Source organism: Cygnus olor, chromosome 3, assembly GCF_009769625.2.
Source record: "Cygnus olor isolate bCygOlo1 chromosome 3, bCygOlo1.pri.v2, whole genome shotgun sequence".
NCBI classification, from domain to species: Eukaryota; Metazoa; Chordata; class Aves; order Anseriformes; family Anatidae; genus Cygnus; species Cygnus olor.
In genome coordinates, this window is record NC_049171.1 from 44,602,068 (window position 1) to 44,625,182 (window position 23,115).

Genomic DNA, 23,115 nt, shown 5'->3' on the forward strand with positions numbered 1-23,115 from the left:
TGAATTTTATGACTTAAGCAGCTGTGGGTTTGGGTTTGTCTCCCCCCCCCCCCCCAACCACCAGCCTAAAATGATTCGGAAGGATGTGATTTTGTGTTTAGTTAATTTAGTCAGCCTTAATCTTTCAGGTGCCATCTGATTGCATCTTGTAGACCTTGTGGATCCTTATGTCTCCATTTGGATTTGAAAAGAACTTCGGGAAGGGAAGGGGACTCTATCAATCACAGACTGTCTTGTTCTAGAAAAAAAAATCTCATCAAGTTTAATGATATATTTAAGCTGATTCAAAAGTTACCATGAATAGATCAAGCCTTATGCCACCTCAAAGATACAAGCTCTCTCTCAGTACAAAACTGAAGTAAAGGAGTTGACAGGAAAGAGGAAAAGTTACTGACAGTAAGGAGATCAACCAGCTCTTAGCACCAGGATGAACCCTAGCATCTCTTGGCTCTCACTGTGGCTCTTTCATCATATCTTAAGTCCTGTCCTCAAAAACCAGCACTCAACTCCATTCAATTTGCTTTCTTACGAAGGAAAACAGCATGTCTCTGTTTTGATAAAAATTCAAAGTTTTCTATCATCCTTGGTGTTTCAACGCTCCTTGGACATCAACGGATCTGTGTACTACAGACTCCAATTTCAAAAAGAAGGCCAAAACTGGAAAAGGAGAAAACTGTATCAAAAATAACTAGATTATTTTCTCTATTTGAAAGATGCACAGATAAGCTTTATGGTCAAGAATAATGAGACCCAAGCTTTGTATTGTCTGAGTACAAAATTCTTAGTAATTTTAATAAAATTACAAAGAGAAGATTTTGAGCTTGAAAAGCCAGAGTCATACCAAGTTAGAAGCTTTGACGGTAAGATAAAGATGAAACACCACAGGGGTGATCCATATATATCTGTACTTTCCCATAATGGGTACTGCTCTCTATGAACTAGGTAACAGGGAATAAGCTTTGTGATATGTTAATTTGTTAGGGCTAGAATGTCCTTTTACTGAACAAAACGAAGAGCCACTCTGATGCTTAAAAGCAAATATGTTTTACAAGACACATTGCTCTGACTCGAAAATATCTTGGATGCAAGAGTACATGCACAGACAAAATTAAAAGATAATGCTATAGCTTCATGATTCATTAAGGAAAATGCAGATTAAGTTACTACAACATAGTATCATATCCAAGGTTTTCATGTGGTGTTGTTTATAAATATCAATGAACATTAAATTAGCTGTTAAGTCAAAATGGATGTTAAAGATCAGCATTTTCAACTGTTGTCTTGAAATTGCCCTGGTCAGGCCTCACCTGGAGTACTGTGTCCAGTTCTGGGCTCCCCAGTACAAAAAAGACAGGGATCTCCTGGAAAGAGTCCAGTGGAGGGCCACAAAGATGATACAGGGCCTGGAGCATCTTCCCTGTGAGGAAAAGCTGAGAGACCCGGGTCTGTTCAGCCTTGATAAAATCCCCTCTCAGTCTTCTTTTCTCAATACTTACAAATACCTTAAGTGTTGGGAGACAGAGGGATTTGGCCAACCTCTTTTCAGTGGTCTGTGGGGTCAGGACAAGGGGCAATGGCCACAAAATGGAGCACAGGAAGTTCCGCACCAACATGCGAAAGAACTTCACAGTGAGGGTGACGGAGCACTGGAACAGGCTGCCCAGGGAGGTCGTGGAGTCTCCTTCTCTGGAGATACTCAAGGCCTGTCTGGACTCCTACCTGGGCAACCTGCTCTAGGGAACCTGCTTGGCAGAGGGGTTGGACCCAATGATCTCTTGAGGTCCCTTCCAACCCCTACAATTCTGTATGATTCTGTGACTCATGACAGAACTACCACTTTTGTTTATTGATTTTAACTAAGAAAATTTCTAAGAAAGACAGCAAGAATTTTGATTATTTTCTATGATGTGAACATATTTCTATTGTAAAATTTTGTGTGATAGTTTTTAAGAAACAAACCTAACAAATTAACTTTTATTAAACATTTACATGAAAGTAATACAGTGACAAAAGAAATTCAGATTGTCCTCAGTAAGTTCCCTGGCAAAAGTCTTTTACCTTCTCCAAAGATGAAGGAGGAGATGAGATCTAAGTAAATTCTGTGGGGACATAATAAAATAAGCGAAAGCAGTAGGAATATGAGCTGTTAAAAAAACTATTCTGTCTATGATTAATTCCTGTTCTTTACAATGTCCCAAATACAAAGGGACTAGGAAAAATTACTAGATATTACTCTTCAATGTTTTCTAACAAACTTCTTAACTGTGATACAAAAGCTTGGGATTCATAACGAGTTGTAAACACTCACACAAGAACCCTAGATAGGATCCTAAAGGAATAGTTAACTTTATGATCACTATTAGATTAGTAAAAATCACTATTAAGGCTGGTTGACGAAGTCTCCAGGTGCAGAAGATGAATCTCTGGGAGTCAGGTAAGTACGGCCATTTCCTTCTGTCACCATAAGTAAACTATCTATAACATCTGAAATACCTTATGCAGCTTTTAAATAACATTTTAACCATCACTTAGATTTGCTCGATATTGGGGAAAAAACAAAAACAAAACAACCACTACTAAATTAAGAGGTGAATGATTCAATAACAATGAAAAACTAGTACCAATATGTAACCAGTCAATTTTCATTAATAAACAGTACTGGGAGTCGAGTTATGCCCCTCCATAAAAATTAGTATTGAATATTTATTGAAATAATAATCTATTCCTGATTCTCAGTCTTTGCTTGAAGTCCTCATAGGTAACTGAATTCCCATGTCCAAACTGAGCAGAAAATTTACAGCATCTGGAAACTGTGCAGTATTTAAAAAGCCAGTGCATTAACACAACGATTTTTAAACACCAAACAGGTCATAATACTAACTGAGAATATAATCAAACCTTACAGGTTGGGATTTGAAGAGTGCCTCACAAGGCGTATACAATTGCTCTGTGCAATAGTTCTGAGAGCTGATGCTCACTTGTTAATAAAGAAAATTACTGAGATATTGCAAAAGCTGTGATAGTGATGGAAAAATTGTTAGAATCTCAAAGCTAACCAAAACTCTTGGTGAGTTATTTCCTCACTAATAAGAACAACCAGTATTTACAAAACATTTGCATTATGCTGCCAGTCTTTTGCTGTCCCCTCCCTCTGAGTGCCTTTTCCTGCAAGCCACAGTCCGTTGATGCGTTACTCCCACACTAAATATGTTTGTACTATTGGTACTTTGCATCAAGTCAGCCTGACAATTATTTTTTCATATTTCGTTTCCTCAGTTTTTCATACTTTATTTCACATGCTACCTTCTATGTGATTCACCTCCTGTGAACCCTTTTCCAATTATTTTTTAGCACCTTCCATACATAGCAATGTTGAAGTCATCTGCTCAAACCGCTTTCCCTACCAACAGGCACTCTATATTAACACATTCTCCACCTAAGATCAAAAATGAAATGTAGTTGTATCACTGAAAATATCTGGCAGTGCTTACAATGAATGTCCTTACAATGGGGTATAAACATACAGGTGTTGACGTCTTTTAAATCTGGTCAGCCAATAAAACATTTTCCAATAGGGGCAGGATATTTAAATGTTTATTTCAGGTACTTCAAATGAGAAGAGTCAGGAGACTCCTTATTCCAAAAACTCCTCCTGCAAATCCCGTCAAGCAGCTAACTGCCACAGTTTTGTTCTTAAATGAACTTAAAATTAACATTAATAACAAAAGTTAATAATGACTTCTACATAACAAAATAATGTACCATGATTTTTATTTGCCATTTCTACAGGTAGTCTCCACAAACCTAATCTCCATAAGCTCAGGATTTCAATAAACTTTGAGGAGTAACACAACATAGTACTAAAGGTGTGTTTATAAATATACACACTATATATGTGTGTTTATATACACACACACACACTCCTGAAAGCTGTTTCACAACATCTTTTGTCTCCTATGATAAGTAACTAAAGTAATAAATACGATAGCTTATAAAAATTATGTATACAACTGCTCCATCTAGAACAAGCTGTTTATTCCAAGCTTTTACAACAAAGAAATCATAATGTAATCTCCTTTCCATCTTGGACAAAAGTGATGTAGTAGCACTACCCTCTTCATTTTTGTTAAATGTTTTATATATTTATTGTTACACCTGCTGCATCAGTTGCACAAGACTACTTTAGTTTGATCCAGTGAGTTTTATAGTGTTAATGGTTAAAATCAGTACAGACTGAACCAGTGAGTCTACACCCAGATATCCAATTCCTCTGTGGGAAAGTCTCATAAAAATGCAAAGGCAAACACAAATGCAATCCTAATTTTCTACTGGTGTTACTTTGCTGGCTGTGCATGTAAAATATCAGCTATATACACAGTTCAGAAATCTACTCTGTAGATTAAGTTAAAATCATAGGTACAGACTAACACAAGTAGTAAAATCAAAACTGTTTCAAAACGGAGGACAAATGTCCAACTTATTTTAATGATGCTAGGATTTTATTCTAGAGGTTTTGTCTTTGCAATTACACATCTTGAATGATTAGCGTTCATCACTTTAAAGCCTAAATCAGTTTTCAAAACACATTCACCTCTCCTGTTTCCTCCACTTTGGGCAGCCAAGTCAGCCACCTCACCACTGACTACAGCTCCTAGTTCGTGTAACATCACCATCCACTAACAAGCTGTGCTGCTTACTTACACCTTAGTGCATTATGCTATGCATTTTGTTTCAAAAAGTGTTTTCCACTACATTTTCTACAGGCTGCTTACTAAAACTATTTTCACCAGCCCCAAGTTCTGCCCAGCCTCCTTTTGACACAGAGCGTACCTGGGAGAACAGCAGCCACGAGCTGAACTCTAGGAGCACCTTCGGCTCTGCCTGGGACAAGTGAGGAGAGCTGACGGGGGAGAGTCCTAAGCCAGAAGAGAAGAGAGGCAGCTTACACAGAAAAGCCAAGCTGTGGCTTTGACAGGGAATGGAGAAGCTTCTGGGAGCAATGAAGCACTCACGACTGCACCGATATCAGTTTGTAACCAAGGGAGCACGTGCAAACCAGCTCCACTTGTGCCTCAAGCCAACCAAAAGCATCAACCAAGGACTGAGTGTGAGCAGACTGTGCTGCATGTGGCTAACGCAGCCTTTTTCTCTAAAGCATCTCTCTTGGAGCCTGCACGGTATGTCAGAAGTGGGATCTCAGAGCCAGCACCTAAGTGTCACACCAGTCTGCAACAAATGAAATGCCAAGGCATTTTTCACAGTCAGTATTATACCACGAGCTGTGAAGAGTTCAGAGCTCTTAACGTGAATTACATATTCATACTGCTCAGGGAGCACTCGCAGTACAGACCTGAGAATTATTAATCTGAATTCAGGTTTAGAAATAAGAGTTGAGTCTTTCTCAGGTCACTTTTTTTTCCCCCCGATACTAACAGCCAGAACATATGGTTTTCATATATAAAATTTAACACTAAAATTCTGACTATCCTTGAAAGCAAGTGTTTCAGAATGAGCAAGAAATCAGCAAATACAGAGAACAGTATCTGCAGCGTGTGCTACTGACAAAAAGCACACTAAATCACTGGTAGGAAATAAAAATCTATACATCGGCTTAGTCTTATTCTGAAGTAACGCGATCATGTGCAAAGCTGTACGTGCACTTCCACTCACTTAAGCAAAGGAGAGAATAAGTGTCTGTAGTCTGCAGGAATTCAAAATTCCTTTTGTAACTAGCTTGCATTATAAACTCTTAAATACACTCTTGTTGAACTGTATTTCAATGTACTTTCAAATTGTTACATTTGTCTTAGCTTGCACATTGAAAAAAATTGACATGTTCATATAAATAATGTTAGGCTTTTAAAGGATATTAGAAATTTGGTCATATAAATTAAGACTGTATTCATTTTCTCTTAAGAGAAAAATGACCATTACAGATTCCTGCTTATTGAAGGAAATGAAATGAATGATTTCCCTGAATAACAAACATCCATAATTTATAGATACTTAATTTTAGGAGACCAGTTTAACACATCTGAAATCAAGGTCACTTTACAGCATAATGGAGAATACTTGAAACACAAGGACTATTTATTTCCTACACACAATAATTCATTAAATTGCTCATAAGGGTAAAATTTAAGTACTTCAATGGCTCATTCCACTTATTTTTACGAGATTCTACTACGAACGAACCTGCTACAAAACAAGAAGTATCTAAACTTAAAAAAGAACATACTGGCATAAGAAAGAATTTGCACTTAATTTCTATGACTTTAATGCAATAAATCCATCAGGAAAAAAAGCCTCCCAACTTGGGAGGGGGAAGGAAGGAAGCTTTGTTCAAATACGAGGGGGCAGCATCAGGTAAAGGAAGTGATAGTAACCCAAGAACCGTGGGGCTTTCTGAAAGTTCATCATGATAGCTGAAGGTGAAATTTAGCCAGCCTCACAAAATGTTCCTTACTTGCTGCACTGCGAGGCAGTTTTTCCAGTAAACACAGTAATGACGATTATCCAGGCAACTTTAAGGGGACTCACCTCCTTTCTCAACCAAATAGTTTATAGAATATGCATATCTGAAATTAATTTAGCAGTCAATATTAAAACAAACAAACAACAAATCAAACACAGGCCTTCTCTGCTTAAAAAATAAATAAATGCATCTTTTCATAGTTTGAGGTGCTCAGGAGGGGGCCAAAAAACAACAAACAGCTGAAACTAAAGGGCTCCTAGAGAAAAAATCTGTTGACTACTGAGCTCTATAGCTTCCACTCTGACCAGAATTAGCTACACTGACCAGTCATGGTTTACCGTGGACAGCATGCCCTGTGATTCGCAAGCTGCAAAGTGCAAGGTTACTGCTTCTTTTGCCAAATCTGTCTATCGTATTTTCATTTAGACGTGAAGAAATTTTAAAAAGACTGATCACAGCAGGCTGAAGTATACACAGTTTTAGAAATACAACTTATTTCCTAGTGTCAACAATAGCATTGGAGAAGTAATACAATTAGATTTTCCCTAAGCACTGCCTTTGAAAAGCAGGAGGGGACAAACACATTTAAATCCAAGTTTGTGTAACTCGAGTAAAGACCCTATAACCTATAGTTGTGAATACCTTTTTATTTCCTTACTTAACAGCAATCATCATTTAGTAATAGTTTTACATACAAATTTCCTACTTATGGGAAATGGTGGATATTTCCTTCTGGTGGTGATGCTATACTAGATTTAACTGGGTAGACTGTAAAGACACCTTAAAAGATTATTACAGAGAAGAAAAAAAAGCCGTATCATCTCCTGCTATGTTTCTTTTATTTATAGGCTCATATTGCCACAGAGAACAACTTTAGCGTCTTTTGCTTTAAAAGTATCTGGGCCTGCTTACCATTCTGAGCTCCACAGACCAGCTGACTTCACTAACTGGGTCCCTTACCATAGCACAGATTTCTCTTTTGAAAGACAAATTTTGACTCCTTATTATTACCTTCCAGGTCTTAATTACCAACCTTGTACTTCGTAAATTTCAATCAAAATCAATGAATTACAATTCATCTCTGGTTATAGAAGAATATTTGATTTTGGATAGAAGAGAAAGGAATACAGATATAAAAGTGATCATATCAAAGCTAGAAACCAAAAAGTTCCCTGTTCTTGCAGCCTGAGTGCAAGACAATCTTTCATAAATCTTCAAAAACTGACACATCAAATTGTAGGTCAGGAAGCACACATCTACAAGTGTAATAACACTGTGAATAAAATATATATATATATGACTGGAAAAAAGTTAAAAGTAGTTTAATGGAAAAAATCAGAGAGCAGGTATATCAAAAACAGTTTAAATGTAGCATGGGCTTACTAGAGATACATCAGCTGGTCTAACAACTAATTAACTTATAAAATGAATAAATACCAGTTGTGTCACATCTGGACTTAATTTAAAGAACTGCAACATTCTACATGGGGACTTATTAAATTCATGGAGACAAGCACTAATACGGAAATGAAAAGTTGGCAAGGAACTGCCTGAAGGGTAAATGAAAGGAAAAGCAACGTTGAAAAGGCATAGTAGCATCGTCTGGAAAAAAAAGAGTTTTTCGGGAGTAATTTTTAAAGTGTTCTTTAAAAAAAAGAACAACTGTAGCACAGAAAATGTTATCATAAAAACAGCCTTTAATAAAGCTAGACAGCAGATAATAAGGGTTCATTTTAAACATCTGTGCAACAAGATTCTGAAACAGTCTGGAGGGGAGAGGTTGGGACAAAGTTTTCCACATTCTTTGATTAATGAGAGTCTTCCTTCACTTAAGGTACTGTATCACTGAAAGGCAAAGTCCCCTCCAGATTCTGTGAAAGTTTGCTTTCCTTCACTCTGCTTCTCTTTCAGAAAGGCTGCTGGCAGACACAGAGGAGCTTCCTACCAGTTGGTTGAATTAACAAATTAGTTAAGTTCCCCTTGCTCTTGATCCCAAGAACATTTACAGTTTAGACCAACAAAGCATATTGGCAGACACTCGTGATGGGATTAGGATGGTGCAACAGAAACAACACACAGGAACTCAAGCAGAAAAAGAAAAAAAAATCATTATACTGCCACTAGTGCAAAGGCAGCTAAAGAAACGTTACAGGAAAAAGTCTCAGAGACAACAGAGCTCTGCACAGAGGAGCATGGGGAAAGCTGTCTAAAACCCTATTGCTACATCAAGCATTCAGAAAAGCAGAAATATTACATTGGAAGATAAAAAAAACACAACACTCCAGATTTAATAAAACAGCAAAATAATCTATTAACTTCCATTCTGAAATGAGCATAAAAATACTGGGTTTTAATAATAAAGCTATAACTTCCTGGCTCTGATGATGACTATATTAATGGATGGTTCTATATGGGGAGAAGGTTCATCCCCATATAGGAAGAGGTCCTGTCCAACTCTTGACTACTTTTGATGATATAAAATCTATATTCCATGCCCTGTACTTTCCTGACTTCAGGTCTATTTTGCTTTGAGGTGAATGCTTTTGAACCTTGAAAGAAAGCACGAGCACCTCCAAACTCCCCATCACCACACTTTGGTCTCTTACTGCAGTTTCACCACCTGAACGCTCTCAGGTGTTTGTGACAAGGCAGAAGCCAACTCTCTTTCTGGAGGAATGATAAAAAATTAGTTATTCTTAGAAATTACACGAACAGGAACATTTATTTCCCCTGTAAGAGTTTGCAATATAACGGGATTGTATTTAACTGATGGAAGGCCTGGGTACAGTAGCTGAAGTACTTGCATATGCTGCCTTTTAATGCAGAGAGCCAGGCATAGGCACAAGAATAAAGCAGACAAAAGAAGCCTAAGCAATAAAATTCGTGTGTCTTACTTTATAGGCAAACAAATGTACCTTATATACAGAGAAGTAAACATATGTACTATTCACATAATAAACAAATGACTATTTGCAATTTTCTTGTGTATTATAGTTCTGCTGTTTCCTGTCATAGCCCAGTGTTCTTCTAGTCATTTGTAGTACATTTAACATTATTTTGTCTGGAAAACCCTGTAATCTAATACACTGAATGACATCAGTGTTCCTTAATTTGATTTGGGCAAAGTTCTTTCCTTATCCTGAGATGAATAAATTGGATAATTTTTCATATTCTATGCAGTATAAACTAGATCTTTATTTTGATTCCACTGAGGCCTTCTTTCTCTAGTTATTTCATCTCCATACAATATTTCTCCCTGTTTTCTTACCATAAAGGAATAATGCACCTGTGCAGTTAAAAAAAAAAAAAGAGACAGATATCTCCAAAATAACATTCAGAGATATTTTGTAGATAAATTATGACAAGAGTCGACAGGAAAAAGAGAGCCTCTGAAAATAAGCACAGCGTAACCACAGGGGCACCAAACTACTCAAACTTCTTCCAAGTTATCCTGGAGGGGTCAGAAGCAAAGTTGCTGCTCTCAGATGCCCCCAGTCTTCATTCTGAAAGTGCCCTATAGTAGAAACTGACAAAAACAATTGAGGAATGCACTCAATACTAACTTTTAATTAAAAAAATAAAATAAAAGTGATGGTTATTAGGCTAAGCTCTATAGTTTGTCATGATCTCTTTCTTCCCATTTTTAAATAATGGTCTTGTTACCGCATCATTACCATTTCGTACTCATCAACAGAATATGACGTACAAGGAGAAAAGCACACTCCAGTATCTGTCATTTAGTTTTACAAGACTGCATCCCCAATGAAAAGCAAGTGTCCTAAATGCTTGGAAAGTGTTACAACTTCCATATCACTCCAAGCATAAGAATCAATTTTCCTCTAATTAATAGTCACCAGTGATGTTTCAGATAAACAAACTGTCCCAAAGGAAGCGTGGAATGTTCTTAAACACAAAAACAAAGAACAAGGTATTTCTTTTACTTCACCAATCACTTTAAATACAAGCTACACACCGCTGGAGAAGGAAGATCATTCCAACTACTCGTGGAGTTCATTAAGTAGATATAAAACTACACATAAATGTGTGTCTATCCACACTACAAAAAACAGTATGTTACCCCTGAAATGATCTTAAAATACTCATACTCTTAATATGATCTGGAATCTTAATAAACTTTGCTTAAGGATCAAATGAAATTGTCTTTGAGGAATTGACTCCTCAAGTCAACTTGTGGCATCCCTGCCCATGGCAGGGGGTTAGAACCAGATTTAAGGTCCCTTCCAAGCCAAGCCATTCTATGATTTTATGCCTCCCCAATATTCTCACCACCAGCACATTCTTTTCTTTTTTAGTGATAAGCAGGCTATGTGGTATCTTCCTAAACAGAAGAACAGACAACAAAACTGTTTTAAAATATGCAAGTGTATTTTACAGATCTGGATTTTAATTTACAAATAGTTAGCCTTTCATATGAATAGCTTTTTTTTTCTTGGCTTATAAAGAAAAGAATTTCATAGAGCTTAGAGACTTTAGCATGTGCGCGGCACCCCAATTAATGTAAGATTTTCAGTATGCACAAACACATACTTGTTATACCATCTCATATGGCAAATGTATGACCTAGTTCTAGAAATGGGTTATCTTCAGGTTTAAGAGCACCATCTGCTCATAATGCTGCCACCAGCAAAATTGGTATAATAAAAACAAAACAAAAAACTCTAAATGAAGGCAAAATCTAAAGCCCAGAAGAAACTTTCAAGTCATGACTGCTCTAACAGACAGCACAACACAAATGTCAGCTAGCTTTTAACAAAAGGTGATGTTTCGATTTAGGCTTATGTCCCCTCACACCCGCCACCTCCAAATCATGCAATGAACAATGAATTAATGAGGTTGTTGCAAAGAAAGGCAACATGCTAACCATGCAGTGTTTGCACTCACAACAAAGAAAAATATCTTCAGGGTTCCAGAGAGATATAGGGTGGGTGGGGGAGCAGAAATAACCAGAACAGGGAAAAAACCTATCTTTTTATTACTAAGTATTCTTAAAAAATCCAACACAAGATACAGATTTCAGCCTATTTTTCCCTCTCTAGAAAGAGAAAGAAAACGAGTTAAATCCCTGCTAAATAATCTTCAAAAAGATACGTGTACATTGACAGAGAGCGCACAATTTTTTTCATATTATCATAATCAAACTCCCATAAAGCCACTAAGATAGAAAATTTGTCAGAAGTGATGAGCAATTGCAGGCATTTTTTGCCACCCTCATTCAAACACAGTGCTCTATTCCCCTCCATTCATCTCTCCTGCACATGGCTTCAAAGCCTCTTTGCTAGTCTTTAATCATCTTCCCCTTTCTACCATTATGTTTATCCTCCAGCTTCAGCCTCTGATCTACACAAGTTTTCTCTGCCCTTCTTGTGATAAACCCTCCCCGTTTACTTATTAAAAAAATAAAAATAAAAAAGTTAGTGACATGACAAAGTTTTAAAGTAGCACCACCTGCACAGTCCTCCAACTTTCCTTCCACTTCCCTTCCCTTCCAGCCATGGGAAGGCTCTGAAACCTGCCCAGTATAGTTACCTTTGGTGTGGCTTTGCAAGTTCTCACACTTTTGAATAGCTACTGTTTAAAAGGAAGTACAGAAAAGGTGAACAAATGGCTAAAAAATAACTTTTCTGTTATGGGGAAAAATTGGACCATTCACATAAAATCCATGCTGTATCTATCTTCTGGCCAGCGGATTGAGATGATGCTGCCGTGTAATTTTTCTTAAGACAAAGAAAGCATAGATAACACTTCAGTAAAGTATGTTGGCATAATCCAATATGAAATAGTTTGGATTTTGTGCAACATCCAAATACATACAGTATGGTTAATACTCCACCGTACCTCATTTTGAAGTTCATCACCACTTTTGGCAGAAGCAAGCATCTCATACAAAGTACAGCAGAGATCTTCTGTTGTTGGTCCTCCAGGGGTTGCCCCCTGAGATTCATTCAGGTACTTTCCAACTTCAGACCATAGAAAAGAATCATCTATTTTTTCCGAAGACTTGAGATCAGATTTCTCATCACAGTAATTCTTCAAGTGATCCAGCTGGTTATTCAGAAATTTATTGTAATCTAAGCTTATAATTCTTTGTGCATCAGCCTCACCATTTACAGGCAGCTCCTCAGAATGATCTAAATCATGCATGTCAAATGAAAACACTATATTTTTACCAAAGAGCACTCTGTTATCACCATTTTGCTCTTCAGCCATCTGTATGAGGGCTGTAAGCTGTTCTTCAGTGAAGTGAGAAGCAATCCGACATGTGGCATTACAAGCTGCAGTAGCAGATGATGATGGAAATGGCCCAAACATCTGCTTGATAGCCTTTGTCTCATCATGACCAACACATTCTTTCTTGTGAAATGTCTTAAAGAGAAAAACAGCTCCACTTTCAATTGCTTCTTGTCCATTTTCAGCTCCAACTGTTAACAAAAACAAAAACAAATGTAACTTTATACACTTCAAACTAATTCTCTTTCATTACCTACAACATAACTGTATTCAACTTCTCGCTGCGTCTCATCAACAAAGATATGAAATGAAGACCATAACAAGTAGCAATTGTTGCAAGGTACTGAATTATAAAAGGTATACAATAATAAAGCATCTGTCTTCATTATCGTTCTACTCACTAGAAATTCGTATTAAGGATTACCCATGCTTTCTTATTTTTACAAGTAAAAGGAAAAACATGCCTGAGGTCTTAAATTCACACCAGTATATTTATGAGTGTTTTAAAGGTAACAAAACTCCACTTTATATCAGTGTTTATATGCTGCCTAATCTGAATATTCATAACAGACTAAACATACAGAACTCAGCTAGGAATTAATGCATTCATTAGTACCAAAAGCAGGAATGCAGGTGTTAGAAAAATTGCCCAAAGAAGTTATAATAAATAAATGCATGGATTTATATTTTTAGGCTACCTACGGAAAATCGTATTGTGCAAATCAACAACTATACAATTAGAGAAAAAAATGAATTTACTTCTTACACATTCTCAGAAGTACTTAATGAGAACATAGGCAAACACACCATATGATGAACCAAAATGTCACTACTAAACAAAATGAAAAAAGTCATCATGCATAAAATAAACAAAGACAGCCAGCATACTTTTCCTTCTCTATTCTCCTTTCCCCACTCCAATACACGAAAAACATGCAACTTCTAGTAAACCTTACAAATTTGTTCTAAAAAGTCAGGCAGGTATTTTATACATATATATTATATATATATATATATATATATATATATAAAAATAAAATTTCTTAGAAGATTTCATGATTTTTTAAAACATCTTAAAAGCTTAATGTATTACAAACTGATAGATTCAGAATGTCTGTATCTCTTCAATTCTTCAGCTACATCAGGATTGATTGGCAGAACTCCACCAGAAAATGGTATGATTCAAGTGGTAACAGTGGCGATAACACCTCCAGGATGGCTAATTCAAAAGAATTATTAAAGCAAACTACTTATTTTAAAAGAAAAAATATTATCTATTAAAAAAAACAACAAAAAAAAATAAACACACAAAATGGCACTTTTGACACAATAAATGTGGCTATTTTCTTTTCAGTATTCAAAACTGTCATGTGCCTGCCTCCGTATACCTCTGCGATCCTGTTATGGTCCTATGCATTTGCTCTGCTATGGCCCTCCTTTCTGTCTGTAAATCTTATGAACTCAATTGGAAGATTATTAACTACTTTGACATTATGACTCAATTCAATGTAAGTTAAGCTCAACCCTAAACAAAAGCAATGGCTTTTTACCCCCACATGGTAACAGGGAAAAAAAAAAAAAAAGAAGAAATGCAGCATGAAGCAGCTGGAACAAGGATGAGTAACTAGAAACCTAACATATAAATTCACTATTTCTTTTGAACTTCTCTGTGGTGAACTTTGAAAAGCTGAGAAGTTCACGGAAGATGTTTCAGGCTGCATTTACATGATAAATATATACCTAGATAATTAGATATGGAAGATAAGCTACATAAACATAAGTACACACACACACACACACACGATATTTCAACAGAAAAAAACGTGGTTCAGCTTACATCTCAGCATTAACTACATGGGAATCAAAGGAAAAAGACTGAAAATTTACAGACCTAAATTTGGCTGCACAAACCACACTCGTATTTCTAATGTGCAAATACATATTGTTATTCAAAATGTTGTTAGTGTTGCAACAGAAGTAGAAAGTATTAAACTAAAAGAGTGCTAATACTGAAAGTCTCTAGAGAAGTCTCTAGAGAATTCTCTTAGGTTTATTAGGTGCTAACTCTTAATTACCAGTGCCTTCTATTTGTGGAAACATCTCCCAGGAAAGTATTCCTCCTCCCCTCCAAATATAATGAGCCAGCAAAGATGGCAAGGAATGCTACTCTCTCCTTTTCTGCTTTTCTGCCAATCACATCATTTCAGTAACTGACGTTTTCCCCATCAAGTAAATCAATATTACAGTATCCGTAGACTAGGCTGAGAATTTATTTCCTTCAAATTAAGCTAAAATAGCATACAATACTTTTCCAATAGTACATTTCTGATGATGATGATGGGAACATTACTGTCCGTTCAGTTTGTGCCTCAGTCACTGTATTTTGTTCTTCTGGCATGTGTCGCCGTAACATTACGTATTTTTATTGAGAAACATCCAAGCTGATGGTTTCTTTCTAATTTGGTCAAACTAAATAATCATGCATTTGTTTTCATTTGTTTTGTCCTTTCCACTCCGTCACACAAAAACTTACTGCTATTTTTTTAAGGTCTTTAAATTTGCTCTACCACACTGTACCTACCATTAAAGTTTGGAAAAAATAATGCTCTTGCAGAAAAATAATATTCTTCCATCAAGCTGGAAATAAAAAAATCATACAGCAAATACCCGTTTCTGTCATTAATACAGAAAACATTAAGTCTGCTGAATTATTTTCATGAATAACACTGACAACTAAGAATGTCAGATACTCATTTTGCTTATAACCTTTTTTCCACCATCAGACATTTTGTCCTACATGCTATACTAGCAAAGGTTTTACCTTTTCTATTGCAAACTTTACGGTCATTATATGTGTCAGCCCTAACTTAGCCAACATTTTACTGTAGTACCTCTTTGATTAAATTATAACCAGTGGATATTTAAAACAACTGTGAAGATCTCCTCCCCTTATTGCAAGTTGCTTGTTATAGATATAAATATTCAGATTAAAGGAAAATGATACCAAACCTCTGCCAAACCTCTCTGCAGCTCTGATTTACACAGTTTGCTGTGCCTGATTAGTACTTGAACCAGATCCTTATTTAAACCTCAGTTTTCATCACCTGAGTCTCACGTTTACATACAATGTGAATCTTGAAATATTTTCCAGATGAGCAGCATTTCCTCAAACACACACGCTGAGTAGTAGATTACATTACTTACAAAAAAAAATACCATAATATCTAAATTGAAGACAAATATGTAAACTAATCATGTAATCATAGATTCATAGAACAATTTGGGTTGAAAGGGATCTTAAAGACCACCCAGTTTCAACCCCCCAGCCATGGGCAGGGACACCTCCCACCAGACCAGATTGCCCAAAGCCCCATCCAGCCTGGACTTGAATACTTCCAGGGATGGGGCATCCACAGCTTCTCTGGGCAACCTGTGCCAGTGCCCCACCACACTCTGAGTGAAGAGTTTCTTTCTAACGTCTAATCTAAATTTACCCTCTTTCAGTTTAAAACCATTACCCTCAGTCCTACCACTACACTCTTTGATGAAGAGTCCCTCCCCAGCTTTCCTGTAGGCCCCCTTTAGGTACTGAAAGGTCAGTATAAGGTCTCCCCGAAGCTCTCCCTTCTCCAGGCTGAACAACCCCAAATCTCTCAGCCTCTCTTCATAGGAGAGGTGCTTCAGCACCTTGATCATCCTTGTGGCTCTCTAGACTCGTTTTAATAGGTCCATGTCCTTCTTGTGCTGGGGGCCCCTGAGCTGAACACAGTGCTCCATGTGGGGTCCCATAAGAGCAGAGCAGAAGGGGAGAATCACCTCTCTCACCCATACTCTCGGCCATACTGCTTTTGATGTGGCCCAGGATACAGTTGGCTTTCTGGGCTACAAGTGCATATTGCCAGCTCAGGCGAGCTTCTCATAAACCACGTTAACCATTTTTACTGGCTAAGTAACAAAAGCCACTACAGGAGAGTTGTATGAGTCACCTGAAGGAAAATGCACTTGAAGTTCAGATTCACCAAAATAAAATATTTTGCATATAGTAACTAATAATGTTTCTATAATAGACTTCAAGGCTTTTATTCATTTTTGTGACAACTTATAATAAAGTTATTTTTGTTGTTGGAAACTGTCCTATTTCTGTCTGTTATCAAAAAAAATGTCACCCCTCAATCTACAAGGATGATGTTAGGTTGAGTACATATGTAGCACAACAATAGGACAAGGGGTAGCGGTTTTAAACTATAATAGGGAAGATTTAGATTAGATATAAGGAAGAAATTCTTCACTCAGAGAGTGGTGAGGCACTGGCACAGGTTGCCCAGAGAAGCTGTGGGTGCCCCAGGACCGGGTTAGATGAGGCCGTGGGCAATCTGATCTAGTGGGTGGCATCCCTGCCCACGGCAGGGGGTTGGAACTGGATTATCTTCAAGATCCCTTCCAACTCAAACCATTCTATGATTCTGTGATTCTATGAAAACTGGAAACCAACTGGGAAAAACTAATTACAGATAGATTCTTTGTTTGAGAGGTAAAAAGGTCAGCAAAATGGAGTGTCAAGAGATAAGAGAAGGAGAACAAAGCATTCTAATCTTGTAATTTGAACTCTGCAGGGGTAATCATTAGGCAGTCCTGCAACTGACCACCACAGGCTGAAACAGAACAATGAGCCAATGTGTTTTTCTGACCATATCAGATTTCAAACCTGCTACCATGGTCAGGAGGAGTGGAGGCTGAGGAGTTAGCTACCTTTACATGCTAGCAAGGGGACATGTGGGACGGATTGGTCAAGCATCCCTGTAACACCATGTCAGTGTCTGTTTCCAGTCTGATGGTGTTGATATCTTCCTAACATGCTAATGTCATCCTAAAAAATAATAATAATCTGAATTGATCAATTCATGGAAGAGAACTCAGCAAAAGAGTGCATCACTTAAAAATGACATCAGTAGTATGCTATTAAAATGGAGTGCTGAGAAAAATCTCATTAGCCTTTCTATATTCCTAAATGTGCTGGTCATACAGACATTTCTAGTCCATATGCACAAAACATTTTTTTTTAAAGAACTACATTAATAGCTATATTAATGCTATAATCACAGGATCCTCCTTACCAACACATCTGTGTCTGAAACCTGCATTTATTATCTCAGCACAGCAATAAAATCTCTTAAGAGCTAGTAAAAGAGCACGAACTGTGTCAACATTCTCTAAAGGAAAAAAAGTTAAAAAGATAACGTTAATTATCAATACAGACTGCACCTTTTCCATGTTAACATTAAACATAAACAGTTGATGCAAACCAAGAAAAACTACATTTAGACTATGGAGCAGACGCACACCAAAGTGTCCCATGCATCCAATGTGACCTGATGTCTGATTTATTTATTTATTTTTGAGAATACTGTAGCTACCTCCCTAAACACATTTCATCCCAGGAAAGCCATCATCACCATAGCCAAAAAAATGGGCAAACATGCATTCAGGAGTTAGGACATAGTGAAGCACAAACATTCTGCACAAACAGGAGACAAAAGACTAAACTGGGAGCTTACTGCTACCCTTGGACTGCAGAAGGAGTCTAGTTGGACACCTAAAGGTAGATATTTCATCATTAATAAGTTACTTCTTTTCTGCCTAAACCTCATTAGTAACACTCCTCAGATTTTTTTCTACCCCAAAGATGGCTCATACCATACCTTGCATGGCTTTCCCCAAAACCTTATGTATCACCAGTGTCAGCTGAAAGACATGCACCAAAAGAGAGGTACCCGTGTTGAAGCAGAGGTGGCCTGTCCTAGAGGTGTCTCTAAAGATAGACAGTCCTAGATAGACAAACAGTCTCTAAAGAAAGACAGGCAGCCACATGCTTAACTACTGGCCTGAAGAGGTTAAATTCTGCTACAAGCACAATTATTACTGTTGTATTAAAAAAAGTATTTAAAAAGAAAAGTGCAAATTTGTAAAACTAACAGATCACCATGCTTATTACATGGAAAAAATGAACCACAAAGCAGATGAAGTTTAGAATATGTGCATCTTTAGATAACTTTAAAACTTGTTTGTCAGAGATTTGAGAGATACATGAAATGTCTCTTCTGATGACTCACTAAAGCAAAAACCTCTCTCGTTGCACCCAATTTTTCAGAATTAAAGCAGATAACACCAAGATTGTTCCTTCCTCCATGTACTGCCATGCCAAAAGCTGTTGCATTTGCTTACATAAGGTGGATCACACAACAATGCTATCAAAAAAAGTGCATAAAAACAGAATCATATTTTAAAATAAAAACAGAAAACCAAATTATGCATATAGTTGTCAGATTTACTGAAGCATCAAAGATATATCAGAGCAAGACTACAGTCAAGCTAGAACTGAATTTGCAACAGTATGCAAGTACAAGTACAAAAACCAAAACTATTGTTAGACAATTAGAGAACCAAAACCTACCTATTTGTTTTGCAGCTTGTAGTATAGTTTTTAAATCACCATTTACAGTTTGGTATTCTTTTTTGTCTAAATTGTCATCAACAAATTTTATTATCTTCTTCCAAGTAAGATCAGACTTCAACAATTGTTCATGTAGTTTTGATCTTTTTGTCTGAAAATGCAAAAAAATTGAATATTTTTTTTATTATTATTACAAATTGGTATATGGAGGTTACTTTAAAAAATTAGATAAACAAACTTTTCCAATTGCATGCAATCAGTATTTTGTAACAATTGCAAAGAGCTTCTCTATTACCTGTTCTTTTATCTCTTTCCTGAGAATATGTAAAGAGGAAGATACACACAGATTACTTTACTGGTTCCAGTGAAAACTCTCCAGAAAGCCAAACTCCTGCAAATTCTATAGAGATCTCACAGAATGGTTGAGGTTGGAAGGGACCTCTGGAGCTCATCTGCCACAAGCCCAAGCAGGGACACTTAGAGCATGTTGCCCGTGACCACATCCAGGCAGCTTCTGAAGATCTCCAAGAAGGGAGACTCCACGACCTCTCTGAGAAATCTGTTACAGTGCTCCATTACTCGCACAGTGAATAAGTGCTTTCTGATGTTTTGAAAGAACTTCTTGTGTTCCAGTTTGTGCCCTGTCTCTTATCCTGGCACTGGGCACCATTGAAAAGAACCTGGCTATGTCCTCTTTACATCCTCCCTTCAGCTAGACATGGCTAAGATCCCCTTGATCCTTCTCTTCTCCAAGCTGAACAGTCCCTGCTCTCTCACCCTGCCCTCATGCTCCAGTCCCTTGACCATCTTGGTGGCCCTGGGTTGTACTCTCTTCACTATGTCCATGCACTGGGGGGCCCAGAACTGCACACAGCACTCCACCTCTCTTGACCTGCTAGTGATACTTTGCCTAATGCAGCCAAGAATACTGTTTGCCTTCTTAGCAGCGACGTTGCATAGGTGGCTCATGCTCAACTTGGTGTTCAACGGGACTCCCAGGTCCTTTTCTGGAAAGCAGAGCTGCTTTCCAGCTGGCCCCCAGCATGTCCTGTTGCCTGCAGCTGTTCCTCCCCATGTGCAGGACTTTGCACTTCTCTGTATTGAACTTCATGAGATTCTTGTCAGCCCACCTCTTCAGCCTGCCGAGGTCCCTCTGGGTGGCTGCACGTCTCTCTGGTGAGCCGCTGTCTCATGTCATCCACAGATTTACCGAGTGTGCACTCTACCCATTATCCAGATCATCAGTGAAGATGTTAAATATAACTGGACCCAGTATTGACCCCTGTGTGTACTCCTCTCATTACTGGCCTCCAACTAGACTTTGTGCCACTGACCACTGCCCTCTGGGCCCAGCCATTCTGCCGGTTTTCAATCCTGTCTGCTCTCCCAGCCCATACTTCAACAGCTTCACTATTGGGATCTTATGGGTGACAGTGTCAAAGGCCTTACTGAAGTCCAGGAAGACAATATCCCCTGATCCCCCTCTCACCCTTCAGGCTGGTGATTTCATTAAAGAAGCTTATCAGGTTGGCCAGGTATGACTTCCCCTCAATGAATCCATGCTGACTACTCCTGATGATTTTCTTCTCATTCATGTGCCTGGAAATGGTTTCCAGGACAAGCTGTTCCATCACCTTCCCAGAGACTGAGGTGAGGCTGACCAGCCTGTAGCTCCCTGGATCCTCTTTCTTGCCCTTCTTGCATATGGGTGTGACATTTACTTTCCTCCAGAAAACTTTCATTTCCAAATCCCTGGATTCCAAGTTCATTTCACATATTCCCACAATGCATACATTACTTTATTGCATTATTTTTTCAAAAATAAAAAAGTACCTAAATTCATCACCACTAACTTTATTCTAAACACCACACAATTCTTACTATATACACTAATAGTTTATAATTATACTTTGAAAAAGAAAGAAATATTTACCGTTAAGTCAGCTAATTCTTCATTGTAATCATCATGTTTAGTGACATTTGAAAAGGAGCGTAGAGCGCCTGTAAGACGAGGCAAGGCCATCTGTTACTCACTCAGTGATCCATAGAACAAGAAATTAAATCCCCGTTCAAGCACCTAGATGGGAACAAAAAGAAATAGCATGGCTTTGTTAATGCTACAAATACAATTTCACATCAGAAACTTGAAAGACCTTTTTAAGCAAACAAAACTTGGCTGGCACCATGACTAAAGAAGTGAAAAACCTCTCTCAAAAACGTTTACAAGCAAGATTCAAGAGAAGGGACATGACAGGCACAGACGCAAGGTGGTTACTCAGCATGTTCTAGTCCCTATTCCCTAAAGTTATCAGCAATGAGGCACAGTGGCAATTATTCCTTTAACACTACCAACGCTAGAGTACCGTAATGAAATCTAGGTAATTGAACTTCAGCTCCAAACAGCAGTAAGTGATTACCACCTATGTGAACGTCTCCCCTGAACCAGCATGCACTGGTGGTTTTCAGGTCATTAACAGCCTCCAGCACTGATGAAGGGACATCCTTTCTGAGGACTGCTTAACAATTTTTTAAACAGAAAAACAAAGAAAAATCAAGGAAAAAAAGGATCATAATACATGTATCACTGAACAAGAGAAAAAGAAAAAAAGTGCCACCAGAAAACTGGGAAGAGAATGCCTCAGGATGTTTTCATCTCACAGCTAAGCACGCACATAGCACTGTACTCTACAGGACTACAGCCCACCTCTGCACATTCTTATTTCTTACGTGAAACGGGCTCACAGCAAAACAGCTGTTCTCCATCTGAACTTGCATTTGTTCCAAGCCTTTTACAGAAACTACTCTCAAAGTTGCTTCATTTTGAAAGGTGCCCATAGCTGAATTGTTTAATGAACTCTAATGCATAGTTACAATTTCTGGTGGTAGCAGAAAGATACAGATTTAGATTATTCTTGAAACAATTAATGATACCATTACAAACCTAATGATCTGTAGCATTCTTAGCATGCCTGAAGACCATCGGCCATCCAGAAATTAAATAACTTTGAAAAAAAAGAATTGCTAAAAAGATTTTTGAATGTTCACATACTGCACTCAACTCCCTGCTTTAATCCAATTATCTTTAACATTTTTCTTCATCTAATGACCCCATTTGTATTTTAGCTATCAACTTTGCAATACAGCACAAAAGCAAATCCAGACGCAATGTTCCAGTTACAGACAGAGAAATGTCACTGACTTGTCATGCACCTTTGCTTTGCGACCTAACATTAAGTTGCTTTTTGTAAAAAGCTGTCACAACAGCTGATACTCTGGAGACAGGTGCTATAATATGAAGCTACAGAATGTGAAAATGTAGCATTAAAAAAAAACACAACAACAACCCTTTGAAGGGGACAGAGAGGGTATGTTTACATTCAAGCCTAGAAGCAGACAGAGCCTAGCAACTTTTTTTTTTTTTTTTTAAAGACATTCAGTGGATGTATGACATGTCACATCATGCCAGGATAGTTCCTAATGAAAACATGGTCATCATTATAACCACAGCAGAGAACTAGTGTCCAAAATTTGAGGGAATCTCGTCCTACCCAACAAAAAAGGGAAATCACTCAAACTGCTCCAACAACAGCATTGCCATTAGCTGCTAAGATGACATATTGCCTATTTATTTTATACCTAAACACAAATACCTTTTTCTGTAGAATTATGGTCCTTTACAATAAGAAAATTAAAATTATATTATTGTACATTATTGAAATTACCCTTTCTGAAATAACATGCACAGTAATTTATGGAAGTCAGAATCCACTTTAAAAAAAAGTTCACATTTCAGACAAATTTTCAAGAGATTTAAAGTTTCTCCAGCAGGTCCATTTGCTAGGAAACCAATTTTTAAAGGAATATTTCTTCCTCATTTATTAAGTATTTAATACTTTCTGAAATAAAATACCTGGTACCTAAGAGGATGAGTAAGGGCATA

The 23,115-nt window shown here is 37.5% G+C and overlaps 1 protein-coding gene across 2 annotated transcripts in view; it reads right to left on the reverse strand.

Moving 5' to 3' along the window:
* Positions 1 to 23,115, reverse strand: part of ASCC3 (activating signal cointegrator 1 complex subunit 3) — a 281,426-nt gene that overhangs the window by 244,865 nt on the left and 13,446 nt on the right. For both annotated transcript variants that reach the window (XM_040551468.1, XM_040551467.1), the window contains exons 2-4: positions 21,109 to 21,252; positions 19,176 to 19,326; positions 12,332 to 12,915 (exon numbers count right to left, since the gene is read on the reverse strand). In XM_040551468.1, coding sequence (XP_040407402.1) covers positions 12,332 to 12,915; positions 19,176 to 19,326; positions 21,109 to 21,198 — 825 coding nt within the window. In that variant the 5' untranslated portion in view covers positions 21,199 to 21,252. The remainder of the gene's footprint in view (positions 1 to 12,331; positions 12,916 to 19,175; positions 19,327 to 21,108; positions 21,253 to 23,115) is intronic.